At 42.5% G+C, this 19,533-nt stretch overlaps 1 protein-coding gene across 2 annotated transcripts in view; it reads right to left on the reverse strand.

Annotated features, from left to right (window-relative positions):
* Positions 1 to 19,533, reverse strand: part of SCUBE2 (signal peptide, CUB domain, EGF-like 2) — a 134,006-nt gene that overhangs the window by 38,854 nt on the left and 75,619 nt on the right. The window contains exons 8-16 of one of the 2 annotated variants that reach the window (XM_006872991.1): positions 19,390 to 19,506; positions 18,325 to 18,447; positions 15,481 to 15,597; positions 13,004 to 13,126; positions 12,434 to 12,547; positions 9,247 to 9,333; positions 7,252 to 7,356; positions 4,985 to 5,140; positions 4,371 to 4,577 (exon numbers count right to left, since the gene is read on the reverse strand). In XM_006872991.1, the coding sequence (XP_006873053.1) occupies positions 4,371 to 4,577; positions 4,985 to 5,140; positions 7,252 to 7,356; positions 9,247 to 9,333; positions 12,434 to 12,547; positions 13,004 to 13,126; positions 15,481 to 15,597; positions 18,325 to 18,447; positions 19,390 to 19,506 (1,149 nt within the window). The remainder of the gene's footprint in view (positions 1 to 4,370; positions 4,578 to 4,984; positions 5,141 to 7,251; positions 7,357 to 9,246; positions 9,334 to 12,433; positions 12,548 to 13,003; positions 13,127 to 15,480; positions 15,598 to 18,324; positions 18,448 to 19,389; positions 19,507 to 19,533) is intronic. The other variant, XM_006872992.1, reaches the window with a different exon arrangement.

A 19,533-nucleotide genomic window follows, 5' to 3' on the forward strand; every position in this document is an offset into this window, starting at 1 on the left:
GTGCTCCTTGGAAACCAGGATGGCCAGACTTCATCTCTCGTATTTTGGACATATTGTCAGGAGGGATCAGTCACTGGAAAAGAATATCATGTTTGGTTCTCCATGTCCTTACCACCATCTGCTTCATAATATATTTGCTTATTTACTGGCTTGTCAGCTGTCTCCTTCCTCTAGAATTGTGAATTCTACAAGGTCTGAGATACTTGCTTGCTTTTTTCACTATTGGATTTCCAACACCTAGAATAGTCTCTGGCTCACAGTTGTTGTTAAGTGCCGTTGAGTCAATTCTGGCTTATACCAACCCTGTATAGGGTGTCAGAGGAGTATCTGGTGAGTTTGAACTGCTGACCTTATGATTCATAGTCCAGTGCTGGCCCTAGAGCACTACAATAATAAAATTTCTTTTTTGCATGTACACAGAAAACTATTAAGTGATTACTGTTGGGAAGCGGGATTGCGGAGTTGTGGGTAGAACGTTTACCATTTTATACTATTTGAAACATGTACTACTTTTCAATTAAAAATGAAATTTAAAATATTTTAAAAGAAAAACATAATGATTCCATCTCTCTTTCCAGGTCATTTAAAATACTATCTGGTTCCTTTCTGAAGTCACTGATCATATCTAAAAAGAAATATCCTTGGCTTGTCTCCACTACATGTACCACCTAGAGTTCAAAAAACACCAGCAAGCCTAGTCTTTGTGAATTCTAACACCATCAAATAGACCAGGAATATGGGCCTACAGGCACTCTGTGGCTTGATGTAGCCATGTGCTTGTTGGATAAAACACCGTTCTAATTAACACACCTGACCCTGCTTGTGGAAGCAAAATAAGGCTGTCTGCTTGTGTGAAACTTCACAGTCTCAAAGGCTCTAAGGAGCAGCTATACTCTGTCCATAGGGGTGTCAATGGGTTTGAGGACCCTTCTTCACACCCACTTCCTCCCTCCAGCAGAAATTTTGTCACTGCTAATTCTTTGCACTGTTTTCTCTACATGGTAAAATCTCCAGCATTGCTATCAGACAAGGTGGGGTAGATTTGACCTCACGTATGCTACAAGATTCATCCTGTGCTCGAGGGAACTCTTGAAGACAAGACCTATGGTTTCCTTTAGTGAAAAACACCCAACCTAATTTGGAACACATTCATGGGCCAAAAAAGCTCTACCAGCTGCCATTGACTTAATTCCAACTCATGTGTTTCCCAGCAGAACTGCACTCCATAGAATGCCTGTGAGTACCTTTCTGAAGAAGATTGCCAGAACTTTCTCTCTAGGCACCTGTGGGCAGGTATGAACCACCTACCTTTCAAGACTGTAGCCTAGTCTAACCTTTTGTGCCATCCCGGGACTCCCAGTAATACTCTTACTGGGAGTTGGTCCACAGGACCTTCAACACTTGTTTCTGCTGAATTTATTACCAGTCACAAAAGCTTCCTGGGGAGCTTTCTAGGCCTGTCCTTACCAGCAGGAGAGAGGGTGGGCAAGATCTGACTCCTGAGAGTCCACAAGGAAACCCAGCCTGCCTTTGCAGAGTTTCTGCAACTCACCCAGTAAGTAGGACAACAGCCAACTCTTAGCACCACCTCTTTGGTATGGAAACTAGAATGCTTAGAATTTTAAATGGTAACAACCAACCAGCTGGGTTGTCTTTTCTTTTTCCCCTCAGTTTTTAAAAGAGTCAGCTGGAATGAAAGTTGAGACTATCTGGGAACCAACCCTTGGTGAACAGTTACACTTGATTTTTACTAAATTTTGGTAAAACAACAGATTTGAGATGTGAGACTATTACTGCCAATCTTCTAGAACAGGGGTTGTTGTTGTTGTTGTTAAGTACTGTGGAGTCGGTTCCAACTCATAGCAACCCTGCATAGTGTTTCCGAGGCTGTAAATCTTTACAGGAGCAGAACGCCTCATCTTTCTCCTGTGGAACAGGTGGTAGTGTCGAACTGCTGACCTTGAGGTTGGCAGCCCGACTCCAACCACTGCGCTACCAGAGCTCCTTAGAACAGGGGTGGGAAACCTTTTCTCTGCCAACATTTATATCATTTGTGGGCCATACAACTTAAAATTAGCCTGCTATATTTGTCTAAGGAGCTCTGGTAGCGTAGTGCTTACAAATCGGGCTGTGAACATCAAGGTCAGCAGTTCGAAACTACCAGCTGTTCCGCTGAAACATGAGGCTTTCTGCTCCTGTAAAGATTTACAGCCTCTGAAGCCCTGTACAGGGTCGCTATGATTCGGAATCGGCTCCACGGCACATAACCACCACCACCATATTTGGTCTAGCATTTAATTAACTCACCCTAAGAGCTCTGGTAGCGTAGTGGTTACAAATCGGGCTGCGAGCCGCAAGGTCAGCAGTTCGAAACTACCAGCTGTTCCGTGGGAGAAAGATGAGGTGTTCTGCTTCTGTAAAGATTTACAGCCTTGGAAACCCTGTATAGGGTTGCTATGAGTTGGAACCGACTCCACGGCACATAACAACAACAACAACAACCAACTCTATGGCACTTAACAACAACAACAATTACGGAGCCCTGGTGTGGCGCCCTAAGATAAGCACTCGACCTCAAGGTCGATTTGAACCACAAGGTTGGTAATTTAAATTCAACAGCTGCTCCTAGGAAACCCTATACAGAGTCGCTATGAGTTGGAACAGACTAACAGCACTTAACAACAACAACCACAAATGTGATGGCTGGAACTCTGGTTGCCTTGGCAGGGCCAGACCAAATGATTTCACATTGTCCACAGCTGGACATTCCCTGGCCCTGCCCTAAAACAAGTGTCCTAGGCTCAGCTTTGCTTATTCAGAAACACTAACTTATGATCCCTCAGATCAAGCTTCATTTTTCAGTCCTTGAGATTCTAGTAACACTTCAGAAAAGGCATCAATTTATGCTGGAGGGGGGCTGGTTATTTAAATTTTTTGGAGTCAGGTCAGCAATGTGATCTTGAGCAAGGGAGCTTTATTATTAATGGAGAATAGGATAAGCATCGGAGAAGGTTGGCACTTTGAACCTGCCAGCTGCTCCAAGGGAGAAAATTGAGTCTTCCTGCTCCTACAGAGATTTAAAGCTTCAGAAATCCTATACAAAGTCACTGTGAGCTGGAACCGACTTGACCACACTTAACAACAAGGTTACTTACTATCAGAATTAAAAGAGATAATGCATCTACGATGCTTAGTGTTGTGCTAAGATAAAACGTCAATAAACGATAACCATTATTACTATAAAGTGAAACCCCAATTTTTCCTAAGACTTTTTAAGTTGTTAAGTGCTGTCAAGTGAGTAATGACTCACAGCGGCCCTGTATAAGGTTTCCAAGAAGCAGTGGGTAGGTTTGAACCACTAACCTTGTGGTTAGCAGCCCAGTGCTTATCCTAAAGCACCATACCAGAAGTCCGAGAGTCTACCATAATTGCCTAAGACAGACCCTCACAACAAACAAGTCTTAAAGCTGACCACCCTGGAACTTCTTACTCGATTTATCAGAGGAGCAGAATTGATATTGCTCAAGAGTCAGATCTCAAATTTAATTTTCTGAAACACACACACACACACCATACCATGGCACTGACACTAGTGGGTGCTGTGGGCTGAATGAAGCTCAGGGAGCTCATAAGACAGCCGAGTGGCCCCCTGACCTCACCTCCGCACAAAGCTAAAGATCACCATAAGTAAGTCAGAGGGAGAAGATGGAAATGGTGATTATGGAGTGTGGAGAAAGCTTATGAATGCCTTATACCTGCAGTCTGAAAGATCCCTGGTGGCAAAGTGGGTTATTCTTTGGGGTGCTCCTCGGGAGAAAGATGAGACTTTCTGCTCTCATAAAGATGTACAGCCTCAGAAACCCTATACAGGCTTGCTATGAGTTGGCACCAATTTTAAGGCACACCACCACCACCTGCAGTCTTGCCTCAGCTCACATTACTTTAAAGATCACTGTCCCTCAGATGTTTAAATGGCAACACTCTTGTTTCTCATCAAGCCTACCTCTTCCTTTCTGTCTCTCAACTCAACAAATGTTTACTGAGTGCCACCACAAGCCAGGCACTATTCCAGGTGCTGAAGACACAATGGTGAATGAGACCCAAGCTGGGCCCTTGAGCATCCAGTCAAGTAGGCAGGACAGACTCCATAGTAGTTACCAAATGAAAGTATCCAGAATGTCCTCTGGAGGGAGCACAGAGCAGAGAGTTGGCTCAAGCTTGCTTTGGGTTACCTGTCAGCTCTCATAAGGATTTACAGTCTCAGAAACCTTAAACAGGGTTGCTATGAGTCTGAATTAACTCAATGGCTGTGTATATAGGGCTCAAGGCAGTTCTGTTAGCAAGAAAGTCTGACCAAGAATGTCACTCACCACACTGGTTTTCCATGTGGCCCTGACCCACTCCACAGGACTCTGCCTGGTGCTCAGATGTTCTGGGGGACTTTTTAGCCACTTCAAGGTCCATGCCTGAGAGCTGAAGGTGAAACTGCTCTCTGTGGGCAGCTTTCCGGAGTGTGCGGATGGCTTTCCGGAGTCGCTTTTCTGTTCGCTTTACAATGCAGCTTAGATCACAAGAAGCTGCAGGAACAAGAGGACAGCAATGGGGAAGGAGGTCAGACTTCAGCATGTGAAGACGTCCAGGCAGACTGCAGGAACCACCAACACCCAGAGTTTCATGTGAGACAGGGTGTGGGAGACCTGGAAGTGGGCACCTATTGGGCTGGGTAGCATTCAACTCAAACAGAAACATTTTGACCAGATGATAGCTTTGGGTTTTTATACCGCAGACAAACTCATCAGGCTCCAAACCAATTCAGTTTAGCTTGGGGGTGGGAAAAAAAATACCAACAACAAAAACAGGAGATACTTCAGTAGTTGCGCTAGCTTCCCCTTCCCTCCTGCCCCCGAAAGATGAAAAGTGAAAGGCACAGAAATAGGGAGCAAGCTGTGAGAAGTCTGGCACTGAAGACTGTTTTCAAACCAACCTGTCACCTCCTTTTGGTTAGTTTCAAGCTCAAACTCAACAGTGATAAACATTTCCTTAGTGGTGCTTGGTCGACCAGGGGCTCCCGGGACTTGCTTGTTGGAACTGCATGTAAGGTTTGCGTAGCGGAAGCTCTCTTTTACTGAACTGTGCTTCTCTGTATGAAGAAACAAAATTATCGGAAGCCAAATCCTGGCAAAGCACTCAGCTGAACATTCACTAGAGCTCAGTAAACATTTCATTAAAACAGCTCTTATGGGACTAAATGATTAACTCCAGATGCCAAGATATTGCAAACCCTCAGCTTGGAGCACGACGACATTTTAATTTAGAGGAACCAGTATTGCCTCCTATATAACTTTACAACTTAGCTCTTGAGAATTCTTTTCATGGATAAACGCTGTATGTTTCCAACGGACCAGGCACATATGTGAAAGACGAGAACCAAGGGTTGCCTCGCATTCCTCCCTTCTGCTGACGGCTGGGTCATGTTCTTGTATTGGGTTCCTTTAAAGCTGGACCACGTCATATCCAGCAGGGGCTGAAGCTTCAAATAAGGCATGAGCACAAGTAGTAGAAAGGAAACCACCTCCTGCTTTCAGGCAAACTGACCTTGGAATAAGTCCAACTCAAAGGGAAAGCACATCAACATGATGTCTCATTTTGAAATAACCAGGAGCAATTATTGGCACAAAGAATCAACAGACCCAAACAATGTCATGGAGGCGTCTAGGATGGGAGTGAGGGTGTTGTGTAAGATGGGGTTTTGCACATCCCTTTCCCTCACTTTGACTATCTCCCCACTCCCTGTGGCTTCCAGTGAGTCTGTTAACTAGTGATTGCTAACCTGAACCAAAGAGCAGGTCCTCATACTAGCCACACGAATTTGTCTCTATTTTGAAATCTTTATTGAAGTTTTATCTGAATATATTCTTCTCTAACATTATCTTTTCAGAAGACCAACTTTAAAGCTCATTTTGAACTGTTTCTCTTTTTCAATTTCCCTGTGCCTATTTTTCAGTCTTTTTATTTTGAAATAATTTTAAGTTTACATAAAAATTGTTGAGATAGTACAGAAAGTTCCCATTGATGCTTCCCCTAAATGAAACATCTGACATTTGGTACATGTATCAAACTAAATGTTTTTAACACTGGAATAGAATAATTAATTAAACTATAGATCAAATCTGTTTTTATAATGTGTTTCCTCTGACTTAAAAATGTAAGTACTCACTGTAGGGAATTTGGAAACTGCAGAAAACATTTTCTAAGTCACCTGTTACCCTACTACCCAGATTTAACCACTATTAACAAGGGGCAGGAGAAAGAGGAGGCTTTCTGCTCCCATGATGATTTACAGCCTCCGAAACCCTATACAGGGTCGCTATGAGTTGGAACTAACTTGGAGGTTCCACCACCACCCCTATTCTACTAATTGTTGATACAAAACTTGGTTAGTTACTTAAATAGGAAGTCAAAAGTGACTAGAGTGAACTTTACATTTGCTTGTGTGATTTATTCAAAGATGGCTTGGGGAAACAAGCTCCCTAAGATATGAATCCCAATTAATTTTATTGTGGTAAAAATATATGTAACAAAATATTTGTCAAATTCTATAACATTGGTTGCATTCATCATATGCATCCTTCTCAAATTATTCCACTACTAGTGACAGGAATTCAGTGGTCAAAAATAAAATCCACCACCCCCCCCAATCTCTAAAACTATTCTGCGAACTGCTAGAAACGTGAGCTGGGGAAGAAAGAAGTGTTGGACTGTGCGCTCCTGAATAAGGCCAGTTCTACTTGGACAGTATTTACTATTCTAAAGCCAATGGAATCACTGCCTTCAAAAACTAGACCCAGCAGAAAAGCTGGATATTACATCTTTGTAATCATCAAAGATCAACCTTTCCGAAGCCAAAGTTTTTTCCTTTCCTTGGGCTTATATTTGAAGCTGACTTTAAAATCTAGAAAATTTAACCCAATAAGATCACAAACTACAATGCATCTCCAGCCTTACTGACCACTGTGAACTCACTGGCTTCCCCAGAGTTTCACCAACTGTACCTCACAAAGGAAGCCGGGGCTACACAAGGTCGTAGGTTGTATGTCAAGTCCTTGGAGAATCTGAACTGTTCAATCCCATCTAGGTGTGCTTGAGTCACAGGACAAACGTCAGCCCTCCCTCAGACTTCCAGCTCAGCTGGTCACAGACCCCTTTCCCAACATGCAGGCACACTCCCACACCAGTCATCTGATTCCATACCTGGCAGTACCGGTCGCAGACCCTCAGGAAACAGCTCTGCTTTTTTCAAACTACACTTGCCTTCATTTAGCTTAAAGGTTACACTTGTCCTGATGGTGGCGACATCTTCAGAAAGAAACAAGTGAGAAATATTACCTTCAGAGGTAAAGGAATGGAAATATCAGCGGAGTAATGGGAAGCTATCCATTGGCTAGGTCCCACCACACACTGCACACCTCAAACTTATTGATGCAACTTCTCTCTTAACTCCAATTCCAAGAAAAGTTTAGGTCATGGAGTGTATATTATCCTGAACAGGGAACACCAGGAATCCCCTAAGAGTTCCATTTATCCCTCTAATTGAGAGATAAATCTAGCATTCAAATATAACAAAGTAAGGGCTGAAAACACCCTCAATATGGAGATGAAAGATGAAATGGTCTCTGTGCCTTTCTCAGAAAGAAATCCAGAACCTCCCAGTCCAGATCTAAACAATGAGGAACATGGCAAAGGGATGACTCTCATAAGTAAGTTTGTCTGGAAGGACAAGGCTGAGAGAACACTGTTCCAGGCAAGGATGACACTCAATAAACATGGCCAAGATTCGCAGGGTGTGGGAGGGAGCAAGGGTCCCATGTGAGGGTTTAATATGCACAAAATTGTGTTCTGTTCTCAGAGTCAGTCTTAACCATAGGGTTAACACTTCAGAATTAATGGCCTGAGTTCAAATTCTAGCTCTGGAACTTATGGTGAGAAACTAAGCAAGCGACTCAATCTTTTTGAGCCTCAGAATCCTCATCTGTAAAATGGACGTAAATATAGTACCTATGTTATCAGGCTAGTGGGAGGATTAAATGAGATAATGCAAAAAAAAAAAAAAAAAGGTTTAGCTGACCACCTTGTAAATAGTAAAAATGGATTATCCATTAACTACTTCCTTGGCCACCCATGTTATTACTGTTAAGTGTCGTCGAGTCGGTTCCGACTCACAGTGACCCTGTATAAGGCTTCTGAGGAGAAGCAGGTGGGTTTGAAGCGCTGACCCTATAATTAGCAGTCGAATGCTTATTCTATAACACCACATCAGGAATCTATAAATCTCCAACTAACCATCACTGAGGGATTTGGTAAAATGGACCATGATGTCTGTTCTGGCTGGGACCAAACTTAAGTAAAAGAGGCAACTAAAGAGGTGGCTAAAACTCTGAGTCCAGACTGCTTGAGTTCAAATTCCTACGCTACCTTTTCCCATCTGAGTCACTTTTGGTATGTTATTTCTCCTCTCTGAGCCTCAGTGTATCTGTTTAATGAGGAAAAACAGTAAATTGACTCAGAGGGTTGTTGTGCAGATGAAATCAAGTAATATACATAATACGTTAACTGGTGTATTTTAACACTTAATCAAATATATGAGCTATTGGTATCTTGCTGTGGGTCTCTAGTTTTGCTCACATACATAAAATGGCATTAAGAGACATTTCCTCATTCAGATGTTATCATGAAAACTACAGAGGTAGAGGTGTCTATATCTTCCTGAAAATCAGGTAGGGTTTGGACTCTTTTCTCTAGACAGATTCTTTATTCCCCCAGTGCTTCCCATGCCAGTCTCCCCTAACTCTATGTGTCCCAAGCACACATTTCATGCTGGGCCTATGAGGTGCTCTGGGGTGCAGGAAGTATAGGAATGTTTCAAGTTGGAATTGGCTCATCAGAAGAGTGGGGATGTCTTCTGGTACCAGAGCTCTATGGGCCTCTCTACCAACATGATGACCCAACCAAGCCTGGACATAACACGTCCTGGCACTCACTGGACACTCTATAAGTATTTGTTACATGGTGAGTCAGATTTGAATGTATCAAGACTTTGACTACAAGCAAGAACACCCTGCATTGTGCACACAGCATTGAGGCAATTAAGAGAAAAGAAAACAAAGCCAACGTCCAAGAACACTGCCCACTGAATGAAGCCAACTGAATACTGGGAATCCCAGAGGAACACGCAGATATAGTAATTACCCCCAAAAGCAGAGTCATTTGCTTTTTGCTGTTTGCTCCTGAGAGGAGAGGAAGCGCCACAGGTGACAGAGTAGGCCTCTTGTAATCCTGATAGACAGAAGGCAGATTGTCAAACACGTAGGCAAGGTTACAGAGTATTCTGGGAGCAGTACAGATCACCCTCCGCCCCCCCTCCACAAGGACCGCATCTTAGTTATCCAATGCTATATCACAGAAATGCTACGAAAGGATGGCTTTCACAAACAGAATTTATTTTATCACAATTTAGGAGGCTAGCAGGGCGCCAGTTCTAGGGGGAGACTTTTTCTCTCTGTTGGATCTGGAAGAAGGTTCTTGTTTCTTCAGCTTCTGCTTCCTGGTTCCTTGGAGATTTCCATGTGTTTTTAGCATCTATCTGGCCTCATTTCTGCTCTGCTCGCTTGTTTAATCTCTTTTATATCTCAAAAGAGATTGACTCAGATAAAACCTACATTAATCCTGTCTCATAAACAGAACAAAGACAATCCATTCCCAAGTGGGATTATAACCACAGGATTTACAACACATATTTTGGGGAGACATAATTCAATCCATACTATTCCATCCTTTCATCCCCCCCAAACTCATGTCCTTGCCACACACAAAACACACACACCCCATCACATCACGCCAAAAGTCTTAAATCAACTCCAAGTACCAAATCTTATTTTCTGAATCATCTAAATCAAACATGGGGGAGACTAAAGACATATTTTATCCTGGGACAAAATTTCTCTTCATCTGTGAACTGTGAAATCTAGAATGTTATCTGCCTCCAAAGTAGGATAGTAGAAGAGGTACAAGGTATACATTTCCATTGCAAATGGGAGAGATTGAAGGGAAAGAAGGGATAACAGGCAAAGTCCAAATCCCAGTAGAACAAATCACATAGTTCTCAAAGCTTGAAAATAATCTTCTGTTCTCTGAGACCATCTGGGCAATGGTCCTATCCTCTAGACTCTGGATGCTGACCACATCCTCTGGATTCTGGGTGGTGGCTTCTTGACACTGGGCTTTAGCTCTGCCTTCCAGGCCCACTGGGATGCTCACTGGGACAGCAACTCTGTTCTGTCACTTTGAGCAGCCCCATTCTCCTAGTTATATGAGCCACAATCTACGCCCTTGTCCCCAGAAGCCCCATTCTTCTGCCCCTTGGGTATGGTAGCCCGGTACCTTTAGCTTTGGGCAGTGGTCCCACCCCCCTAGGCTACTTTAATAGCAGCTCCGAACTCTGGAACAAAATTGGTGATGGTCTGACTCTTTGAAACCTAAGAAGTTGTGGCCTCACCCTTAGAGATCCAGCAGACTGTGGCCTCACCCACTGAAACCAAGAAGACCCTGCTTCTTGCACTCCTTCCAACAATTCTGCTGATCTCTGAGCTGCTCCAGTAATGGTTCTTGGAGGACAAAAGATGTAGCTCCTTTGGCCTGTTTACTGCCTGTAGAATTCCAAGAGGCAGGCAGTGTTCTCTCCTTTGGTTCTGTCTCTGTCTCCTTTAGTCTAAGTTGATGAGTCTCCTGCTGTGGTAATTGGCTAGATCCAGGTTTCATCTCTTTAACACAAGTTTGTGTAGTCACATCCTTGGTGAAAATTCTAACACTTGTGTCCATAGTTTGTACAACAGAATTTTCCAAATCTTTAAATTTTGTTTAGAAATTTCACCAGCCATATATCCAAAGTCATCACTTACAAGGTCTAGCTTTCACCAAACATTTGGACAAATTCTTTGCCGCTGCATTAAAAGCATCACCCTGCCTCATTGTCCAATTACACCATTTCATGTTCATCATTTTCTTTTAAAGTTTCATCAGAAACACATTTAATGTTCACATTTCTAGCAACATTCTATTGCCAATGTCTTTTGTATTCTCTAAGACAACAGAGACTTTCTCTACAGTGGTCTTCACTTCCTTCTGAACCCTTACCAGAATTGCCTTTTATGTCCAAAACTCACATCAGCAGTCTCTTCAAGGCAATCTAGGTTTTTTACTATTATTGTTGTTAAGTGCCATTAAGTTGATTCCAACCCATAGCGACACTGTATAGGGTTTACGAGTAGCGACTGGTGAGTTTGAATCGCCTACCTTGAGATTCAAACCGACCTTGTGGTCTAGTGCTTATCCTACAGTGCCACGCCAGGACTATTAGGCAACTTACAAGTCTCTCAGTCTCCTCTTTACCCTATCCAGTTCCACATTTTAGATATCTGTTAAAACAGTAACCCACTCTTCTGGTACAAAATTTTTAGTTGTCTAGGCACTTAACAACAACAACAGTGTTGCTATAACATAAATACCACAAGTGAGTGGCTTTCACAAAGAAATCTATTTTATCACAGTTTGCTGTTGTTATGTGGTGTTGAGTCGGTTCTGACTCATAGCAGCCCTGTACAGGGTTTCTGAGGAGCAGCTAGTGAGTCTGAACTGCTGACCTTACAGTTCAACAACCTTGCAGCCCAGGGCTTGTTCTATAGTGTGACACAGGACACAGTTTAGGAGGCTAGGAGTCCAAACTCAGGGTGTTGGCTCTAGGGGAAGACTTTTTCTCTCTGTTAGCTCTGGAGGAAGGTCCTTGTTGCTTCATGCTCTGCTTCCTGGTTCCTTGGCAATCTCCATGTGTCTTGACATGTATCTTTCCCATTTCTGTTCTACTCACTTGCTTAATCTCTTTTACGTTTCAAAAGAGATTGACTCAAAAAACACCCTACACTAATCCTGCCTCATTAACAAAACAAAGACAACCCACTCCCAAATGAGATTATAATTTAAGGCAGAGAGGTTAGGATTTACAACACATATTTTGAGGGGATAAATTCAATTCATAATAGACTACTAGAAAACACCAAGTATATGGAGCATCAGAGTATAGGCGTCTGGTGGTGAGTGGGTATCAGGTTTAGAAACTGGAAGTCATTTGAGGGCAGCTAATCTGGAACCCAAGGAGCCGTGGTAGCGTAGTGGTTACGAGTAGGGCTGCTAATATCAAGGTCAGCAGTCCAAAACTACCAGCTGTAAATGAGGCTTTCTGCTCCTGTAAAGATTTCGGAAACGCTGTACAGGTTCACTATAATTTGGAACCGACTCTAGGCACATAACAACAACAATCTGGAACCCAGAAAAGCCTGGTCCTGATACAAGAACTTGCCCCCAAGGACTCGGACCCACTCACCTGAAGAGAGGTGAACGCCAGAGTGACATCTTAGGAAGCACCTGTCTCCTCCACCACTCTTACTGCAGTATAGGGACACATGGGGTGTCCTATTGGGCAGGAGCCCCTTCACTTCTAAACAGGACAAAACACAAACACTTATGGAAGGAGAAGGAAACTTCTAAGTATGACAATGAGAATTAAGTCCCATGCATCAAAAGCGCCACAACATCGGAAAAGAAGATAGAGCTGACACTCCGTACAGAACACAGACACCAGGCACTAGATCCCATCAAGTTAAAAGAGTCCCTTGTATGCTAATTGTCATGCAAAAAAGCAGCCAAAAACCCAGAAGCCAGTTCCAACCTACACAGAAGGAAACACAGAAGGAAACACCAAAGAGCCTGCAAAGTATCTCCTGTTTTTGAACTATTTAAAGAAGGATTGCTGCAGCTGAGGGGAGGAGAATTAAGTGGAGGGATGGTCAGCTGCACTCCAGGTCCAATCGGACAGGGAAGAATGCACGGAGCTGTGCCACCCCTGGGCCAGGGGGCATCCCATTGACTGAGTCTGCGCCTCAGCGCCCCTTACCCACACAGTCCTTTTTATTCCAGTGGAGCTTGTGCCCAGAGTGGCATTGGCATTCGTAGCTGCCCAGTGTGTTCACACAGACCTGCTGACAGCCTCCGTTGTTGGCACTGCACTCGTTTGTGTCTGTGGAACAAAACACTCTCCTGTCACATCAGTCCATCACTGGCTCTCCCATGAGGAAGGAGCAGGAGCAGAGTCATGTGGTGGAAACGGATATGTATCTGGCACCAGCTGGCCCCGCATCCCACTCCCCACTCAGTGTATTTCCTGGTATGGGTCTCCCCAGGGTGGCTGCAGGTTCTTAACTTGACCAAACCATTCCTCCATTAGGGATACTCGAAAGGAAACACAGTCTACTTTCAGTTGTCCAAACTGGGACATTGCACAGACTTCCAATTTAAAACCCCACCACCTTCCTGGGCTGCATATCAAGGGAGACAGAGTGAGGATTCCCTATTTGAATATATCTGAGGGGGCTTCAAAGAGTTCATGGAAAAAGTGCATTATCATTCACTTCTATTTTTCCATGAACTTTTTGAAGGCCCCTTGTGTGTGTGTTTTATATCTATTGCCATGCAGAAATAGGTAAAATTCAGGCTATAAAAAGCTCTGGTAGTATAGTGGTTACAAGTCCAAGTCGGGTTGCTAACCTCAAGGTCAGTAGTTCGAAACTACCAGATGTTCCACAGGAAAAAGATGAGGCTTTCTGCTCCTGTAAAGATTTACAGCCTTGTAAACCCTATGCAGGGTTGCTATGAGTCGAAACAGACTCTATGGCACATAACCACCACTACCATATAAATCTATATGGGGAGCTCTGGTAGAATAGTGGATTATGAGCTGGGCTGCTAGCTGAAAGGTTGGTAGTTTGAATCTACTAGTCATTCCATGGGAGAAAGATGAGGCTTTCTGCTCCCATAAAGACTTGTTGTTGTTGTTGTCAGGTGCCATCAAGTCGGAACCGACTCATAGAGACCCCATGCACAGCAGAACGAAACAATGTCCGATCCTGGGCCAACCTCACTACCGCTGCCACACTTGAGTCCATCAATGATGCCACCTGGCTGATCCATCTCGTTGGGGGTCTTCCTCTTTTTCTCTGACCCTCCACCCTACCCAGCATGACATCCTTCTCCAGCGATTGTTTGCTCCGGACAATATGCTCCTGTAAAGATTTACAGCCTTGGAAACCCTATGCAGGGTCACTATAACTCGGAACTAACTTCATGGCACACCACCACCACCATAGATCTATATACACAGAGAATTTTGTCTATTTCTGCATATATATACATATAGAGAAAGTCGTGGTGAGGCACTGTAGGATATGCACTGGACCATAAGGTTGGTTTGAACCACAAAGTTGGTGGTTCAAACCCACCAACCGCTCTTCCGAAACCCTTTACAGGGTCGCTATGAGTTGGAACCATCTTGACAGCACTTAGATCAACAACAACAAATATATATATATATATATATATGTATTTGAGATATAAAGAAGAGAAGTGACTTGTACTAACCTCCATCAACCTGAGACTGAGTTCAGATTGGAAGGTGACTCCAACTAATCCATATGCACATCTGTATTCAGAGTGCATTTCCTTGGGGTTTCTTGATGGATTGGGAAAGTGTATGTGCTTGGTTATGTTAAGAAAGGGTGGAAAATGAGAAGGGATACAACACAATCAATAGCAATTATTAATATTCATTCTTCTCAAGCACAAGGCACAAGGAACTGGGAAGGAAGTACAATATTTAGACCAATAATTCCTAAAATCTTCAAGTCTTCAGAGTCATCTTGGAAGCCCCAGATATTCTGAATCAAAATCTGCAAATCTGTATTCTCCAAGATTTCTGGGTAAGCCTGATGACTGAGAGTGGAGTAGGGAGCCAGATGGTGTTAGATCTGACTTATGCCACAGACTTTTTGAACATAAGGTTATATGATGTTAGAACACGTTGTGAAATGGGCGCAAGGCAGATGGATAAACTCTAATGGCCTCACTTCCAGTTTAAAGATCCCATTGTGAGACCTGCACCAAGACTTTGCAGTCCATTCTACGCACAGAGGACTATGGCGTGGCTGCTGCCCTGCCAAGCCTCTTTAAGGACTGTGACTTTACTATCTGCTGGGAAGTTCCAAAGGATAGGGTATCAGCTCCTGAGAGACTCTCCCATTCTCTAAATACAACTTGCATCAAAAAGAGTTCACAGCTGAAAGAGCTCAGCTCTTCTCTGCTCCATTTCACACTCGACATGTTAAAGGGATAAATGTGGGCGATTTCCCCAACAGATGCTTCCCGTAAGCGGATAAGTTCATTACTACAGTTCAGGGATGGAAGTGTGCCTTTCACCCCTCCCCCCATGTAGGAAAAGAAAGATCCCTGACCAGGGAAACCCTGGGTCCCTGCCTCACCTGGTTCCCACCAGGCCCAGCCTTATCCCACCTCCTGATTCCGGAGGAGCGGTCTTCTCACCTCCACAGTGGGTAAAGCCATAGAGGCTGTACCCTGTGTTGCAAGCACATGCAAACGTGCCAGGGTAGTTAATGCAGTTGTGGTCACAGGTCCTATCCAAAGAGCATTCGTCGACATCTGTAAGTTTCAAAAGGAGAGAGGAGCTGAAACCAACTCTGAAGGAGTAGTGAAGAAAAGAGTATATTTACAATGAATGCCAGTTGCCAACCAACAACAAATACATTAAGACACAGGCTGAAAAATGATCCATCAGTTCTCCTTACTCACTGTGGTAAAGAAAGTACACTAAGTATAAATAATGTTGCAAACTGCACTTGCCTAAAAGCTCCATTAGTCTCTCTTGCCCATGCTTGTTTGCAGGACTTAATAATTTTAAATATTTAAAATGAAGCCAAATGAGATAACTTACCTAAAAAGAATTTTGTACATCATAAGCTGCTAGCTAAACATCATGGTTGTTATATTACTATTGCTAAAACAGCTTTATATAACAACATTATTGTTATATAATACTGTTGTTGTTAAGTGCCGTCAAGTCAGTTCCGATCCATAGCGACCCTGTATAGGGTTTACAAGGGGCTGCTGGTGAGCTTGAACTGCTGACCTTGCAATTCAAACAACTTTTCAGTCTGGCACATTAACCCACAGCGCCACACATACTACTGCTAGCATTTTATTAGCTATAGTTCATTTGAAAAGGAGCCATGGTGGTGAAGTAGGTTACAGGTTGGGCTGATAACTGAAAGGTCAGCATTTCAAATCCACCAGCCGCTCCGTGGGAGAAAGGTGAGGCTATCTGCTCCCATAAAAATTTATAGCTTCAGAAATACTGTATGGGCCTGCTATAAGTCAGAATTGACTTGATGACACACAGCAACAACAACAACATGGTTCATTAAAAATAGAAAACACTTAGGTTAGAAGTAAATCTGGTTCCCATCAGTCTCTGACCTTCCTAGAGATAGTCTTCTGACCTCAGGAGGCCAGTTGATCCTAGATTTTAATGCTCTTCACATTAAAAGGATGCATTAACTCTAATATCCCCTGAAATCTTCTATTGCAGACACTGAAATTCAGTGGTTAAGCTCCAAACTTGACTGAATGCCTTGATTTTGTTTCTCTACATGGCTCAGTCCCATATGTTCCCCACCTTCTATGTTTACGGTAGAGGCATCCTTGTCTTCAGTTGGGTCACAGAAACTGACCTCAGGAGGCTGCATTTATCTATCTAGTCATTTCTTTTTCCCTGGTCTGGTCCTCACATCTTTCCTGTAGACTGGAATTTCACTTCTTCAACTCTTTGGAGGTTTTTACAGAACTATGACCTATGTCTACAAATGGATAAACCAGGACCAGTACAGAAATCAGTGGAAGCCAACTAGACCATTACTAGACCACTTTTTCAACACTGCATGTGCCATGAGAAACTATGTTAACAAAAACCAAACATTTGGAAGGAACTGGAAGAATGAAAAAGGGAAATAAAAAAGGTCAAATTCTTACAAAATCTCTTCATTCTAGCTTTCCTCAGAAATCCTGGCAATTTCTTCAGTATATTTGTTCTGTGCAAATATTTGTTCTACTACTGATCAGTAAAAAATGAGAAAAAGTCCATTTCTTCCTGAAAAACTGGTGCCATTCTATGAAATCTGTTATTAATATCAGCTGGTTGTTGAGAAACTGGGCTCTTTCAGTAGCTGATTTTGGCTGCTCACTATGGGATTTTGTTTTGCCAAAAAAATAATGAGATGACTTTTCTAATTCCTTTTTAATGTGTTTACACAGCCCTAACAGTATTTCTTGCTCTATACATTATGAAACAGTAAATTTACGTTCCAATTCCAATTGAAGAAATCCACACATTAATTATCTAGAATTAACTAATTTACAAAGGAGAGTATAGGCTTGAACTTTTTGACAAATTATCTTTTAAGACAAGCAAACCAAAGAGAAGAAAAACCCAATTCGTATGACAAGGTTTTTAAAAAGGAGCTGTTACATCTTTATTATCTGAAGTAAAATTAAGTATTATATATCGCAATTCAGTATCAGTATTTTTAACAAAACAAGCTAGGCAGTCCTTTTTCCCACAAATGGAGCAGGAATAAATGTCAGAACATCTTTCCTGAGAGCTTCTTTCTGCATATCAATAGAGCATAAAAGGTGCTCATCTAAAAGTATAAATGATGCCCACCACCCAAAGCACAACTTACTCAAAATAATTACTAATATCAATGTAAACTGCTAGCCAGAACATGCTCCTTACTGCACCCTTTATGTGGGGAGGAAGGGATGCTGTTGAGGAGTCTGAGATGCTATCAGAGGACAAACCAGCATCTCCTCTACACAGATCCTTCCCTCCATCTCTGTCTCTCGCAGCTCCAAAGGCTTCCAACAAGAACAATAAAGAAGACAGCAACGGGTACATGAGTTGTCCCAACTTTTTATAGAAAGGATATTTATTAATGTCTGTTGTAAAATCAATAACATTAAAAACAATTTTAAAGAAGATAACACATTCCTAATCTCAACATCCCAATCAATACAACCCTGTTTGCATTCTGCAACCTATTCCATTTCTATCAGCAAGTTCAGCTGTAATCAGACCAGATGGGTTCTTTGAGCTCTTCTATAATCATTAACAGCATCCTTTCGGTAATATACCTTGAGCACATCAATGGTTTAATTCTATTTAACAGAGAAAATAAGTGAGGAACAGGTTGGTGGTTGGATTAGTGGTTCCTTCAAGAACTCAGCAAGCCAGTCTCTGACAGTGTGGGGTTAAGTCTACTCTACTCCAGCCAGCAGGCCACTTCATAGCAGAGCTACATTTTCAGCACATACCTTGGCAAGACTTCTCATCTGTTAATAATTTAAATCCTTTTTTGCAGCTGCAGTCAAAGCTGCCCACAGTGTTTTTGCAGAAATGATCACAACCTCCATTGTGGGTCTGGCATTCATCAATATCTGTAATAGGCAAGCATTGGCAGATCAGACAGTAATACTTGCCCATTGTCCGCAAATCCCTGAAGTGCTATTGTGTGTGCTTCATTATTCTCTGAAAGAAGAACAGATCCATAAAACCATTTAAGGATGTTTTTAATCTTACACATGTTTTCTTGTCTGGCTTAACCAATTTTGAAAGACAAAGGCCTCATCTTACTGAGAACACGGACTTACACTGCCCTTGACTAGTATTAAGGAAACAAACTATGGGAATGAATGATAATGTCTTGATTATATTCTCATTCTTGCATTGCTTTCTCAAGATAAGATGGTTCCCTCCAATATATTTTCCATTCCAGTTTAATGATTAAAGCTATAAGAGACCATAACATTTGTTCTGGCAAATTACACAATGATCAAATAGCCTTAATGCTTTAAAATGTGTCCTGGTACTCAAATTAATCTTATCTTTTCTCAGTTTCATCTAGTAACTGACTATCTACCTTTTATCATGCTAAAGAATGAATCCTTTGTACTCTTGCCCGTGAAATACTAGCAGGTCATTGGGGTCTCTCTTCACCAGTAAAAGTTAATTGTACAGTTATTCATTAAATAGTCTGGATAATAATCTTGGCTGTTATTTACATAATAATCTCTAGGCTGTTACTTATGATACGTTGATACTATCTCCTGCAAACAAATGTCTCCTTGAACTTCTGCCTTTTTCTAATAAGGCCACTGCCTGAAATGAATTATTTAATGCTTGTAGAGGCTGATCTTCTCAACAGTTAGTGCAATTAAACTGGCTCTAATTAAGCTTAGTCAATTATAGCTCAGGGAAGAAAACCTTCCATCAATATGAATCACTCAGGAGGTGGGTATGGAGAGAAAGAGCTGCCGTTAGCAGTGTGGGACTACCCTCCCAACCAGGGCATCCAGCCTCCCTAGAGAGGCACAGGCTACCTTTACAGGTCTTCCCATCCAACTGGAGTGTGAATCCGACAGGACAACTGCAGTGAACACCTGTTGAAGTATCCTTGCAGGTGCGGTCGCAACCTCCATTGTTGACTGCACACGTTTCTGACAAGGCGGTAAGAAAAAGGACAT

Source organism: Chrysochloris asiatica, unplaced genomic scaffold (assembly GCF_000296735.1).
Source record: "Chrysochloris asiatica unplaced genomic scaffold, ChrAsi1.0 scaffold00219, whole genome shotgun sequence".
In the NCBI taxonomy this organism is placed as follows: Eukaryota; Metazoa; Chordata; class Mammalia; order Afrosoricida; family Chrysochloridae; genus Chrysochloris; species Chrysochloris asiatica.